The sequence below is a fragment of the Asterias amurensis genome, chromosome 2 (assembly GCF_032118995.1).
Source record: "Asterias amurensis chromosome 2, ASM3211899v1".
Lineage (NCBI taxonomy): Eukaryota > Metazoa > Echinodermata > Asteroidea > Forcipulatida > Asteriidae > Asterias > Asterias amurensis.
In genome coordinates this window covers 2,536,343-2,551,189 of record NC_092649.1, presented here as the reverse complement: position 1 = coordinate 2,551,189, position 14,847 = coordinate 2,536,343, and the positions used below count along the sequence as shown (strand labels likewise).

Genomic DNA, 14,847 nt, shown 5'->3' with positions numbered 1-14,847 from the left:
AAATCACATTTTGTTTTGTTTTGGAAAGCGCACGCCTCACACACACATCTAGACACAGAGTTACACACTCAACAAATATTTTTTGAAAGGACACACAGCCCAGCAGTAAAGGTAGGCTGTCAAGCTTTATCAGGCACTCATGGTGCTATCGCTTGGCAGAGCGAATTTTGAATGGATTACAGTTTGTTAGATTGTGGTAAGTGATAATGTAATGCTTGACAGCTGCACTTAAATTGTACAGATAAAGTGACGATGGCTACATGTAGTTGCATTGGCTACAATACAAATACAGTTAATGGAAATCATTAGGTGTTCGGGCCAACAGCCCGGAACACCTCTTATTTTTGTTCGGTTTTTTTTTTTTATTGATACTTCTTCTTCTTCTTCTTCTTCTTCTTCTTCTTCTTCTTCTTCTTCTGTACGTCCCTTGTCCCCCTACAAAAACATCTTTCCAAACATCGTATGAACTTGAAACTTCACACATAGTTAGATATTTATTAGGAGAAGAAACCGTGTGAGTTACGTCATGATGACGTCATCAATTCTTGAGTTATGAATATTCAAAGTTTATTAATTCAAAAAATCATAACTTTTGATCTACATGATGGGTTGTTACAATCGATACATCATCGGAATCGTCATTGAAAACTCCGTAAACGCCTCACAGACATGACCCCATTTTGATGTTGTCTTCCGGCTCAAAAGAGAGGTTGAAAATTTCAAAATTCACGTCTAAAGAACAACGTAAATCCCCGTTGGTATGTGCATAAACATTGCACGTGTATTAGCGGTGCAGCAGAGCACGCTCCAGTGATAGTCCATTCTGCTTATTAGCGGCGATTGTCCGCTAAAAAAATCACACTTTCCAAGCACATATAAAGTTGAAACTTCACACATAGTTAGATATGTATAAGGAGAAGAAACCGTTTGAGTTATGTCACGATGACGTCATCAATTCTTGAGTTATGAATTTTCAAAGTTTATTATTTCAAAAAATCATAACTTTTGATCTACATGATGGGTTGTTACAATCGATACATCATCGGAAAGTTCGTTAAAAACTCTGTAAATGCCTCGCAGACGTGATCCCATTTTGAGCTCGTCTTCTGGTACAAAATCGAGTTTGAAAGTTCACAATTTCTTGTATAAAGAACTACGAAATTTCCCCATTGGTTGTGCGTAACACTTGTGGCGTACACGTGTAGTGTATTAGGCATAATTTATTTGGTGGCATGCTGCCAAGTTTGTTGTACTCTGTGCCATAGCGTGATATGCATAGAGCTATATAGCTATGCAGAACGCTGCGAAAACGATTTCATTTCAATCTTCAGCGTCAAATTGTTCAAATGTTACCCTTCTGATGGCTTAGTGGTCAATGTGGAATTGAAGACGAAGTTTCGCTGAGATGGCCACCTACTTCAGTGATTCATGGGACTTTTAATTATGTGAGAAAACAACAGTACAAAATGACGAACATTGGTCATGTTTTGGTTAAACACCGAGAAGAATAGAGACGTTACATCGATCGACCACGCCCCCCGGGTGAAGGGCGTTTTGGGCCCACGGAATTCACGTCAGTATTACGATATCTATTACTTCTTGAACTTAGCATAATCATCAATTGTTTTGATTATTTGTTAAAACAACTATCCAAGTTATTTTGAGTTAAATATTTTGAAGAAAAAAAATCTCTGAAATAACATAAGCCCTTTCAAACTTTCTCTAGTAGGAAAGGACGTTACGTAAACTAATCTATTTCTACCTCCATGCACAGACATGGATGTTACAATACAAAACATTCAAAGAAAACAGAATGGTTAAAGCATAAGGCCCAAGCAATTAGGAGTGGTCTTGCTAAAATAAACTGCCGGATTAAACAAAACTTTAGTACAAACAAATCAATAAAACAATCCAGATTTTCATCTTCTTCTCTTCGTCCCTTGTCCTCGAACAAAAGCACACTTCCCAAACTCGCATGAACTTGAAACTTCGCACATAGTTAGATATGCATTAGGAGTGGAATAATGTGTTAGTTAGGTCATGATGACGTCATCCATTCTTGAGTAATAAAAATTCAAATTATTATTTCAAAAAATCATTATTTTTGATCCACGTTTTATTTTTTTACTTTTTTTTTTTTTAAATATTATCAATAGAGCGCGAAAAAGCTTCATGAAGAATAGTCTTCGTTCAAGGCGGTTAAAACATAAATGCCCCTTACAGTCTTTTCTTCAGTCGTCAGTCAATATTTCCTAAGTTCATATTTCCTAAACTACATAAGCTATTTTGACAATCTGTACATCATATGAAAGGGCTTTACGTACTTGACAGAAATGGATATGTTGGTGAACTTTCGTTGACCTTTTGACCTGTTTAGACGGGAAGTGACTGTGAAATGATTTGAAAGGGCGTGGTTTATTGTCTTTTAGGTCGAAATAAACATCCTTTGATGCTTTACCATCACACCATACAAGTCTGGCAAAGGTCTGGTTTAAAACAAATATTACCGATGACGTCACCAAACATACACTTTTACTAGATGACGTAATCATGTGGTTTTGACAGTTTTTGTAATTTGAATCATTTATTACAAATCTTGAGAACAAAGCAAGGTGTAATATTTGTTTTTTAATCCAGGCTTTTACTCCCGGAAACCGAACACCTTGAGTTTGTTCACAAACTCTCAATCTCTAGTTTTACTTTGAATCGGTCGGACAAGGCTCGATTTTGGGGAAAGATGAAACAATACTGCAAGACAGGCTTGGAATTGATGATACCCTAGCCTACATTCGTATGGACTGTGAAAGGTGTAACCCTGTTTCAGCCCTAGGAGTAGGTGGCAACGGCCTCTGGAAAAAATAATTGTAGCCCACACCTTGAAGTGACCTTCAGGCCTTGTGTGTCAGGCGACTTGCATAAAAAAACAAAAGGCTAGCTCAACATTCTTATTAGGTAAAATTTTGAAATGAACTTGTTATAACTGGGTCATGTGTAACCCTCTAGTTCTGCCTCGGCGCGTCAGTTAATATCATTCACAGTGTTTTTGAATGACATACAAACTACCCCAGGTCATGTTCAGGGGACAGTTTAGTCGACAGCTTCAGGGGACAGCTTCAATTAATTGGTTTCAAATGAAATTGTTATACCTCGGTAACAAACCATGAAGTTTGATTGGTCGAGAACCAATCATGTGATACGCAACAAAAACGCATGTTACGTGGCTCGACAGGCAGGGTAACATGAAAAGTGATGTACACCGGTGTACATCATCTTGATCGTTCCCGGCGTTGGTCAATTTCCAGCGCTGTGTACGAAACAACAGCGGGTTCGATGAAATTGTTTCTTGTTCGTCTGCTTATTAAACAATGAATAGTCTGTTGTAATAATGTTTGAAGATTACAACAGAACTTTGGGAAGAGGAATAACAATTATACAAAGGTATTTAACAAAACATGGGTTTTGTACACCCTCGAGGGAAAAAGGCACCCTCGGCTTTGCCTCGGGTTCCATTTTCCCCCTCGAGTGTACAAAACGCCATGGACCCTGTCACAGCGTGCAACAATTGTATAAGGTTACCAAGAGATGTTAACCTGATGCATAAAGTTAGAGTCAGGTTATAAACCGTCTTGCTATTGTGTACATTTTCAAAAGAAATCACTTTATTTCATCTCATTTGTTGTTTTCTTCAGTAATGTTTCCGTTTTAGAATTTAACAAAGAAAAAAACGAGTGGGACTTGAACTCCTGGACTCTGGTCACTGTTAAGTAACGTGCCGGTGCTCTACCATCTGAGCTATCTGTGAGGCCAAATAAAAAAAGAAACATGTTTAGCGTCCCTGCCCGCTTCCTTTTTAGAGGCCACCTCCTTTTTTTCTTCTTTTTTTTTAATGAAAAAAAAGGGTTATTTTAACAATCTCAGCTTAAACAATCTGAATGTCTTGCCTGAGTGTCTTGTCCAAAATGCTTCATTTATATTTGTGTGTTTGAGCAGTAGAAAAAAACCCAATTTTAAATAGAATGGCGGCCGTCTTTTTTGAGAAACCCGGACGCTGAACATGTTTCTTCTTTTTGTCGGCCTAAGTGTAGCTGTAATGTTGGCGGCCTCCCTAGTTTGTCAATACCTTTGTTTGGGGGTGCCAGCCATTCAACCTCTAACCACCGTATACCGGTACTCAGGGATCACACCCAAGTAAGTTCATGATACAACCTGGTATTCGTGGAAGCTCAGCTGACATGGTTGTATTTTAGAACAACATGTAGATTTAAAAAAAAAAATCTCCAGAAGACGATCAGAGCACACTGATCGAAACAGCGAGTTGAAACCAAAAGTTCCTTTCAGAACAACCCCAACTCATTTAGAGATCATAACATGGAGTTACCGCAAACTTATCTATACCGTGTTCCCACCATGCAAAGTTTCAAATCCTACTTTTAAAAAGATGCTATGTCAAATTTTTGGCCGATTTGACCCAAAAATTTGGATTTAAAGTTCAATAGGTATTTGGATGGGGTCGAGAAAGTTACAAGCTTAGATATATTTGAGATCATCCTTTATTGGCTGTTTAATCACAGTGATTGAAACAGTGATTTTTTTCCTGTTTTTCAGTTGATTACAGTATGTCCATTAACATTAAGCTTTAGCTGCTACTATACAAAATGATTTTCAAACTGTAGTCTGTTTTCATAAAAAGTACACATTTGAAATAATTGTGTAACCCAGATTGTGGCTGTACACAACATTGACGTCCCTTCTTAGTTTTATTTTTAAGGCCATTATACACTTTCGGTACCGAAAAAAAATTAAAAGTTCACAGATTTACAAATGATTTACAGGGTTTACAGAAGGTTTTGGTGAAAGACTTATCTTGAAATATGATTCCATGAAATGCTTTACTTTTTGAGAAAACATTCAGATTTATTTTAAACACATGTCATGACACGGCGAAACGTGGTGAAACAAGGGTGGGTTTTCCCGTTTTTTTCTCCCGACTCTGATGACCGATTGAGCCTAAATTTTCACAGGTCTGTTATTTTTATAAAATGTGGTACACGAAGTGTTGGCCTTGGACATTACTGTTTACCGAAAGTGTCGAATGGCTTTTTAAAAGCAAGTTAACAGCAATGTGCAATGCTTGAGTTTCAAAAATTGTTCATACACAAAAGTTCATACACAAACATTAGTCCCACTCTATAGTATTCTGGCAACCTTTCCAATCTTTGTCTCTGGGGTAATATTGTAATGTACATACTTTACAGTGGCACTGTATCTTAGGTACATGATTTGCCTTGTGTCAATGTGTGGGTACAACCATGGAGCAATAAACTACAACAGGGGTTTTTCCCCTGGCCCATTGCATGGCTGAGGGTTCTAAGGTACATGCAGCTGGACCATACTGCATTGCATACATTATTCATCGTGCAGCCTTGTGTACTTGTGAATTGTGGTCCAAGTAAGTTTTCCTTTGCACAGGACAATAATAACACTTGTGATGGTTTGTAGTATGTTAAAGGATTTGGGTACTTTTTCAAAATGTCCATAGATTTACATTAAACTTACTGGGTTTGAAGATAATGATTGGAAAGCTTCCCTTCAAATATTACTTACTGAGGTGCTGTAGTTTTTGAGAAATGAGTAAAACAATGTCATGAAAATACGTTTGTAAATGCGTACAAAAAGTCACCTGGAAGTGGTATTTTTTCAAAATAAAGCTTTTGTCACTAATATATGTGTTTTGATGAGTTGAATGTGAATAAACAGTTAACTAAGGTTTTAAGAAATCAGTTCTTATGTTATTTACAAATTTAAGAGTAGACCCCGACCCGACAGGGCACTGTTCATGAAGTCAATCGAGGCAGACTTTGCCTGTAATAAATAGAGTAAACACAATTGCAAAGTACATGTACGGACCAAGTCGTGAGTTTGCACGTTTCAAAAAAAAAATTTTTGTTTTTTTCCGGCAATGCCGACCAGGTGTACTGCTGCTGAATGCAGAAAAACACTTTTTGAAATGTACCAACTCACGACGTGGACGTACATATGGGCCATGTATTTTACAGCAAACAATCTAACACACTGTAATATAAAACAAATTTTGATTGATTTGTTGTTTTTGTTTTGGGGTTTTCAGTGGTTTTAAAAAAAGGATGTAAATTGGAGTTTCATGAAAATAATAAAAACTTTTCAGAAATTGCTTTTATAAAACAAAACAAAAACTCTGTTGATTGTGGAAGCAACAGAAAATTATTCTGAAAAGGAAAAATAGTGTTTTAAAATTATTCTTTTTTATTTTTGTACAAGATCTGTAAGTTTAGGAGTCGGGTTATATATGATGGATGAGGGTAAATTTTGTTTGATCCGAATAAAAAACTTCAGTTTCTACTCTGTCTGTGCACACCGTGCAATGGTGTAATACTCAAATCCTGTTTGGCACAATGCCATGGAATGTCTTCATTTCTAAACAAGTCACGACCACTAAACTTTGTTGCGCACACACAGAGCGCTGCCATGGCAACTGGTGTAATCATCTGTACAATGTACACAATAATGTACATGTACACTCATTGTACAATGTTGTGGTCCTACACGTAAGTCCTTTCTCTACACATTTGTTGTACACAATAATTGGGCATTAACACAACATGACTGGCTTCTCTGTCATTCCATTCCCATTGCAGAGATTTTCCCAGGGGCTAATTTAATCTAGCTGCTTTACAGTATTGTAGCAAGACCAATGTTTAGCAGTGGTATGCTCTAAGTCCAATTTAGTCCAACAAGGATTTTCAGATATTGGGCGATCATTGCCGAAGTGCAATCTGGGCAGAATCTGGCATGCTGGGCGGCGCAATGTATTTTACTCATAGTGCTGGGCGAAATTGGTTGATTCTGGGCACCGCCCGGCACCGCGCACCAAGGCTACAACACTGCTGCTTTATGGCACTAGACACGATTGGTGATTACTCAAAATAGCACAAATACTTTACCTGGAAACGAGCAGCGCAGAGCTCTTGAACCTTTAATTTCTTGACATGAATGTACTCTGTAATCTGGAATGATTTTTGTGAATTTGCTGCTGTACATGTATGTTTTTGTTAACTGGCTGCAATTGACTCATACAGGTAGACTGCAACTGGTTGGTATTGACCCCATTTATATAGGGCCTAAGCAAGCTTGTTGATGATGGAGAAAATTCTGCATTTTCATCAAACTTGTATGCATTTTTAAAGGCACGCCTTGCCTTGGATCGATCGAGTTGGTCTTTGAAAGACCTTTGAACCGGGTTGTTATGCTTTGGTTAGATAGATAACTTAAAAGTAGAATATATACTAATCTATACAAACATGACTTGAAATTGTGCGGTTTTTCGTCGCCAGCAAAAATGGTCGGCCAACTTGTGGAGTCAAAATTTTGACTCATATAAAATGGCCGACCATGTTAGTTTGGGACGTAAAAAAGAAAACCGTGCAATTTTGAGGCGTTTGCCTTCATGCCCCCTTGTCAATGAAGTGAGACCTTTGAATTGCTCTGGCAGTAGAAATAAAATTTCCTCATGTGCATGTAGGGTGCCCTGAACAACTGATAAAATGCCTCTTGGTGCCTCTTGCCCTTTCAAAAATGAAGCATACAGGCCTAAGGTATTCTGTTCATATTGAACAGTGTAGGAATAATACCATTACTGTTCAAATACATGTAGGCCTGTTATGTTGAGCGCAGGGTTCTACTGCTTTATATTGAACTGGTGGAAAAATGTTTCCCTGGAAACCATTGTGAGGTGGATCAGTTACATGATCATATAAATAAACTCAAATCAAAGAAGTGTTCAAAATTAATGGCTTTGGATACCATTGTTACTGGTAAATAAACACATTTTTACATTTCATTGAAAACCCTTTAAAGGAAATAGCAATGCAGGCCCGATACTTCACAGAGGCAACGAAGGCGATTGCCACCGTGTCCCCTGGTCATTGCCTTGGTGCCCTTGAAATGCTCCAGTACAAATTTGCAATTTCATCATAGGGTGCCCTTTATCAAGAAGACAATGCCTTGGTGTCCTTGCCCTTTTCAAAAATGAAGCATACAGCCCTGGCAATGTAATTTACAAATTTTGAAAATGTGTGGTGGTCGGAAACAGGAAATTCTTCCAGGTGGTGGTTGGGAATCCATTTTGCTGGGGCAGGTTTTCCAGCACCGACCACTCATGCCACTGTGGGCAGTGTGTGTGTATGTTTATGTTTTCCCTTTATTGTAAACTGCTGGGATCAGACTGTACTTGTGTCACAAGAATCAAGGCTTTTAACGCGGCCCAATTACACCGAGGACACAAAAGGCCCAAAGACAAAGACTCTTGGCTTTTTGACAGACTGAGGATGTCTTGAATCTGGTTAAAATTGTTTCTTTATAAAACAAAGTAAAAAAACCGCAAAGCAAAAGAAAACTTATTTAATGGCTCTAAGGGAAAATCTGTTCTTGTTGTATAATGTACAACAACATATTGTCCTTCAAAAGGCTTCAAATTACACGCAGGCTACAGAGACCAGTGGCCTCCTCCGTTGCCCCCGGTCTTGGCCTTTGTGCCAATGAAAGTGACCTTTTGCAAAATGAAAATGGCCTTGCCCTTTTAAAGATGAAATTCCAGGCCTGCTGAAATGTTATGGAACATTCATACTCTCAGGCATGCAACTCTTCCGCATTTTCGCGGAATTCCGCGTTTTTTTTTGGCCTAATATATGCCTGGCAACATCAGTGTACAACTACAATCATGTAAAATAAGCCTAGTACATGCTAACAATGCACCTAAGAGCATAATAAACCTCAACATTTTTTAGGGTACCATTGTGGGTATCATGTCCCATGGCGTTTCGGCTGCCTCGCTCCGCACTTGCTTAGTGCCGTGGAAAATTTTCCTCTCTTTTTTTCAACGGGCGGTTGCATGCCTGTACTCTACAACTTACACAATTTTATTTGTTGCAAAAGCTTTTCTTATTATGTGCATAGTAGCGACACATTTTATGTCGTAAACAAATCACACTAGCCAAGTTCACTTGTCTGGGTCACTTTCACTTTCACTCTGAGAGTACGGTGTCAGCTTGATGTCACATCTTGAACTCTGGGCAACAACTGCTCCAATAAATAACCAAACCCTTGCACAAGCTGGCATTCCCCAAAGAAGGCAAATTTGTGGATGTCTCAGCAGGCACTCTGAGTGATGAAGCTTTTGGAGTAAGAACATGGCTCAAATTCGCGGGAAAATCCATGAAGACTGCAGGGATTTTTGTTCTGTTGTACAGTAGCTCAAAACTTTTACTAAAAGGTAATGATCACATTCACCATTTTTCACTCTCAGCTATTTGTTACCAAGTTAAAATGAAACACTTTTGACCACTGGGCTAGTCGGCCTGTGGTCCATTGTTAATTTTGAACCATGTTTTTTAGAGTGTTGTGCCGCTGGTGTTAAAGGGACACGCAACCATGCAATTTCGCGGCAAATTTGACTCCTCAAAATGGCGTGCCTTGTTAGTTCATGACATAAGGAAAGCCACGCAATTTCGCGGCAAATTTGTGTGTATCGTTATATATATAATTTTACTTTTAAAACATCTTTTTAACCAATGCATTTTATAACAAACAGTTTCAAACGCTTTTTATAGACCAACTCGCCAGATTGTACATCGTGTAGGCCTAGAGGTCCCTTGGGATTTCCACCAAGTTGTTGTTCATTATCACGGTCTCATGTCAATAACAGAAAATCTAGTTGATTTCATCTCAAATGAAAATCATATCGCTTCTAGTTGGAACAAGGGCCTGGGGTTAGGGGTGCTGTATAAAGCAGATACACCAGGGGAATCCCCATATATTTCAGGATGCTCTGTGGGATTGTATGTCATCGGTGCAACAAGTGCTCGTAGTAGACTAAGACCCATGCGGATGGGGGAGGGAGGGAGTTTTTTTATATATGATATTTTCTGTAAACTTTTTCAAACAACAAAGCACAGTGTAGCCCAAGTTAATATTTGAAGAATTGTTGTTGCTTTGCCAACATGAATTAAAACCTTCTTTAAACATCTTTTCAAACCTGTACATTTTGAAAAAATTATCAGCTGAAAAATCTAGGCAGTAAAAGTATAAAGAGATATCAAGACAAAATAGAAAAAAAGAAATGGGGTCCGGGGGTTTTGAACGGTCGGGCGGGGACAATCAACAACTTATTTTTTTATGTGGCCTAAGCAAATCTCATGTGTATCCAAACTTCCGGTACCAAAGTTGGTTAATTTTACGATGTTTCATTAAAAAAGCCTTTCTTGGAGTTGATAATGATATCAAAATACCGAGCCAAATTAAATACGTGCCAAATTACAGAGCCTTACAAGTGTACAAGATACATGTACATGTACAATGTAAAAATTTGATGTAATTTTATTATTTTTTTCTGTCTACATTTAATGTGAGCGGAACACAGAACAATTTGATATATGCCTAGTTTCATCCGGAAAGTTTCAAAGAGGAAATTGAAAGTAGGCTTTCACCAAAGCAAACATTGTAAACGAGTCTCGATGGATCTTTGTTGGTTTCAATTGCTTTGAAGCATGTCATGAATTTATGATTTGCTTTGAAGCATGTCATGAATTTGTGAGCTTTGTTTTAAAGGTGAAATGGTATCCGGGTATGGTTCCTGTGTAGGAAATATAATGTCATGAACCTCCAACTTAAAAAAAAAAATTATGATAATAATGACATCAAGTTTAACAGCGCCCTCAATTGAGTAACGTGTGCTTTTTAAATTGTTCGGACAAAATAAGTTGCATGACCAAATTGTTGCTTCAATGCTTTTTAGTAATTTGTTGTCATGGGTTCAAACTTTTTTGTTCTTTACTTGTCATACAGGTGTATTTAAACACATGGAATTCGCTTTACAAACCCTGAATTTCATATGTATTTTTTCCTTTTTTTTTATCACCAGAGGATTTTGGCGTAGATGGCGACTCATCCAAGCTGGCCGATCTGGGATGTCTGTTTGAAGGGCATTGCTCTAAACCTCAATCTTGGGGAACGCTTTTTAAGGGACGCTTAATCATTTGCTTTTAAATAAACCTAAATTCCAACTGCACAATTTACTTCTGAGGAACTATTGGGCTTTGGTGGCGCTATTGCCTGGTACAGTCATGGGACTACCGGATGGCCAAGAAGTGTATCACCCACACCGGCTCCGGTCCCAGAGCAGCGACGATTCCATGTTGCTCTCATGCGGCGGCAGTCCTGGAAGAAGCCTAGAGTTGGAGAGCATAGCTACGGGCAGCAGCAGCAGCTGCAGTAGCAGCAGCAGGTCATCGCAACATAATGACACAACATCATCATCAAATCAAAGACAAAATAGACCGAGTGCTGGACAGTCACAGTGCAATAGATGCACGATGCACCACAAACCTAAAGAATTACCTGTAGAAGACTTGAGAAATCATGCAGTGAGATGCCCCGACAACATCAAATGGAAGGCAGGGGCTAAAAAAGTCACAATCACTCGTATTGGAGGGAAAATTGGGTTCAAGTACAGAGTTGTTAGGGTAAGTACAATTATATACAAGCCGTGAATTTCGTTCTTGATGAAGGGGCACAGCAATTGTCCTCTTGCAATGGGCACTCCTATGAGGAAAATTTATATTTGTATTAGAACTTTTCAAGGGGCACCACAGCAAAAGCACAGGGCACCACGTCACGTGCTGTGGGGTATTTCAAGGCCTGCAATATACAGGAACCTTTCGTCAGCCAAGCTCACACGAGGACCATTTGTCAACTCGCCAAAGCCACCGATTGTAAGTGGTACTCATGCTGCAAAACATGTTTGGGTACATGGCAATATCGGCCTCTAAGTTGACAAATAGTTTTGGTGAAATCTTGGCCTTTTGTAAGTGCCACATATACATGAAGTGGACGTATGGCTTCTGTTCCTGGCTGTAGTTTCCTGAGGCTTGTAAAATCTCAGCAATTTTCCTGATTTGCTTGGCTCTTTCAAAAACTCCTTGTACCTTTAAACTGTTTTGAAAGAAGTAATAAAGCAATCACCACAGGGAAATGAACATAGCCCACATTGTGTTCATACCTAGTTTTCATATTCTGATATTTGTAAATCTCTCCGACGGGTTCTTGTCTTATAAATACAATGATTAAGTTTGCTTGTCTAAGAGTCCTGGGTTCACAATCAGAATAGATATTGTAAAATGAAAATCTTGTTATTACGTATGTCAAGTGTTATTTGAAGAACATCTACCTCAGGCAAGCACATTGTAGACACACACATGGTGTTACCGCAAACCAAATATATTGATACCTCACCATGCAATGCCTCAAATCTTATATATATGTGTAGTATATTTTTTTTTTGCATTCACACAGGGAGCGACGAACACTAACCAATGGTATACAATGGTAAACAGAGTGGATGATGGACCTTCCGCAGGACGAATCAACATCGGCGATTGGATCTTATCAGCAAATGGGCAGCCAATACAGATTTCACAGGTGGGCAGGATAACTTTATCTTCTCCCGTCGTTCAAGGAGGAGAAATTTTTAGTTTATGGTTTAGACCATTTGGAATTGTGTTCACCAAAAGAAATAGGCTTATGTCATGCGCTTTTTTAAAACATACTTTTTGGAAATAGTAAAATGGTGTAAAGGCCGAGTCACACTGCAACGATAACGGAAACGATAACAAAATGACGCAAAGAGAGTGCATTCTGTTGGTTGAATTGCTCCACACAGAATACCCCCACGCTTATTCAACCAATTGAAGGTGTGCATTTTTAACATTCTCGTTTTCGCTCTAGTTGTATCGAGGCTTGTGTGACCGGGCCTCAAGTGTGTGCATAGATTTTAATGGCTTCACCAATGTGAACAAAGGGCGGGTAATCTTGGCCAGCTATTGAACAAATTTATGACCATGAACACTAAACTCGGTAAAGAGCACAGGAGAGGTGTTGGTATTATAAAATATTGTTAGAAACATTTCCCTTTGAAGTGATGTACTTTTAGAGAAAGGGGTAATTTTTCACCCCAAATTTTAATCGGAGAAAGGCTTCAGGGAGGCATAGTGAAAGCACACATTTCTGTGCAACAAAGGTTGAATTTACACAGGTTTGTTTAAATTATGCATATATGTTGGGTTACACCAAGTGAAAATACCAGTCTTTTACAATTACCAAAAGTATACCCTCACTTTAAGAACTCTTTTCCCTGGTGTTTTATTTTGAATCGGATGAGTTTGAGATCCTCATTGCAATGTCCTTAAAGATGCTATGTCAGATTTTGGCTGATTTGACCCAAACATTTTGACTTCAAAATTCAAAAGGTATTTTGATGGGGGTCAAGAAAGTTACAAGCTTTCATTTGAGCCATTGCTCGTAAAAGTCTGCCAATTATTAGTAGCAGTGAAATAAAGTGCTCAAAATAAGTTTTTGTCAGGATCCCGTCAATATATCACGTGACCAATTCTTATGTGTTTTAAAAGAAACATTTTAAATTTTTGTCACGGTTCCTGACCATTAAAAGTAAAAGTTAAAGTAGAAGTAAAAGTTTTCCGTTAGAGCGGGTGATACTCTTCGAAATACCATTCACTAAAAAAATTCTATTTTTTAATGTTTGGGGCCAAAAATCTGACATAGCATCTTTAAACCACCAGTCCCTCTTGAAGGCAGTGGACACTATTGGTAATTACTCGAAGCAATTGTTAGTATAAAAACTTACTCGGTAACAAGCAATGGAGAGCTGTTGATAGTATAAAGCATTGTGAAAAATGGCTCCCTCTGAAGTAACGTAGTTTTCGAGAAAGAAGTAACTTTACACTAAAATATTTTAGTGGATTTTAAGACCTCAGCAGCTGAGGTCTCGAAATCAAGTATCTGAAAGCACACTTGTGCGGCAATGTTTTTTGGGTTTTTTTGCTCAATTATTACTCAACAACTTCAACAACCAATTGAGTTCAATTTTTCACAGGTTCGTTATGTTATGCATACATGTATGTCGAGAAACACCAAGTGAGAAGACTGGTATTTGACAAGTACCGAAGGTGTCCAGTGCTTTTAAAGGGAAGGTACACCTTTGGTTATTGTCAAAGACCAGTATTCTCACTTGGTGTATCCACTTATAACCATAAAATAACAAGCCTGTGAAAATTTGGGCTCAATTCGTCATCGAAGTTGTGAGAAAATGATGAAAGAAAAAACACCCTTGTTCAACGAATTTGTGTGCTTTCATATAAGAATAAAAGACTTTTAGCTGAAGTCTTTTATTACTTTAGTGAGAAATTACCTCTTTCTCAAAAACTACGTTACTTCAGAGGGAGTCATTTTCCACAATGTTTTATACTATCAACAGCTCTCCAATGCTCGTTTCCAAGTCAGTTTTTAAGTTAATATTTGTTTTGAGTACATATAATTACCAAACGTGTACCTTCCCTTTCACCCTTTACTTTGGCCCCCAAAATATAGACTATTATGGCTAGTTGGGGTTAGTGAACAACTAATCAACAACAACAAAAATATTTCTTTTTGATTTTTTGTTAACATGCCTTAAATATTTTGTCACTTTTTAGACAACAAGTTTTGAAAAGTCAGGACATCGTTGGGATGTTGTGTCAAATTAAAACATAAACTAATAGAACACTACTATAACAGCCAGTGATCAGCCTTTAAAAAAAAAAGTTTTTTATTTTTTATTTTGTGTTCAACTTCCTTGAAATACTGTTGTTTCCTGTGTATGGCATGGGTTAATCACATGTATGTACATGTACATGTAGTCCTTGGAATTACTTCTGTACATGTAGGCACCATCAGCACGCCATACACTGTATATGTGTATGT

General features: G+C 38.1%; 1 protein-coding gene across 2 annotated transcripts in view; it reads left to right on the top strand.

The window, feature by feature from the left end:
* The window catches only part of LOC139954430 (uncharacterized), a 32,414-nt gene that overhangs the window by 3,200 nt on the left and 14,367 nt on the right, over positions 1-14,847 (top strand). Inside the window, exons 1-3 of one of the 2 annotated variants that reach the window (XM_071954229.1) lie at positions 9,167-9,307; positions 10,955-11,555; positions 12,385-12,510. In XM_071954229.1, the coding sequence (XP_071810330.1) occupies positions 11,157-11,555; positions 12,385-12,510 (525 nt within the window). In that variant the 5' untranslated portion in view covers positions 9,167-9,307; positions 10,955-11,156. Of the gene's footprint in view, positions 1-9,166; positions 9,308-10,954; positions 11,556-12,384; positions 12,511-14,847 lie in introns of those variants that run through there. The other variant, XM_071954228.1, reaches the window with a different exon arrangement.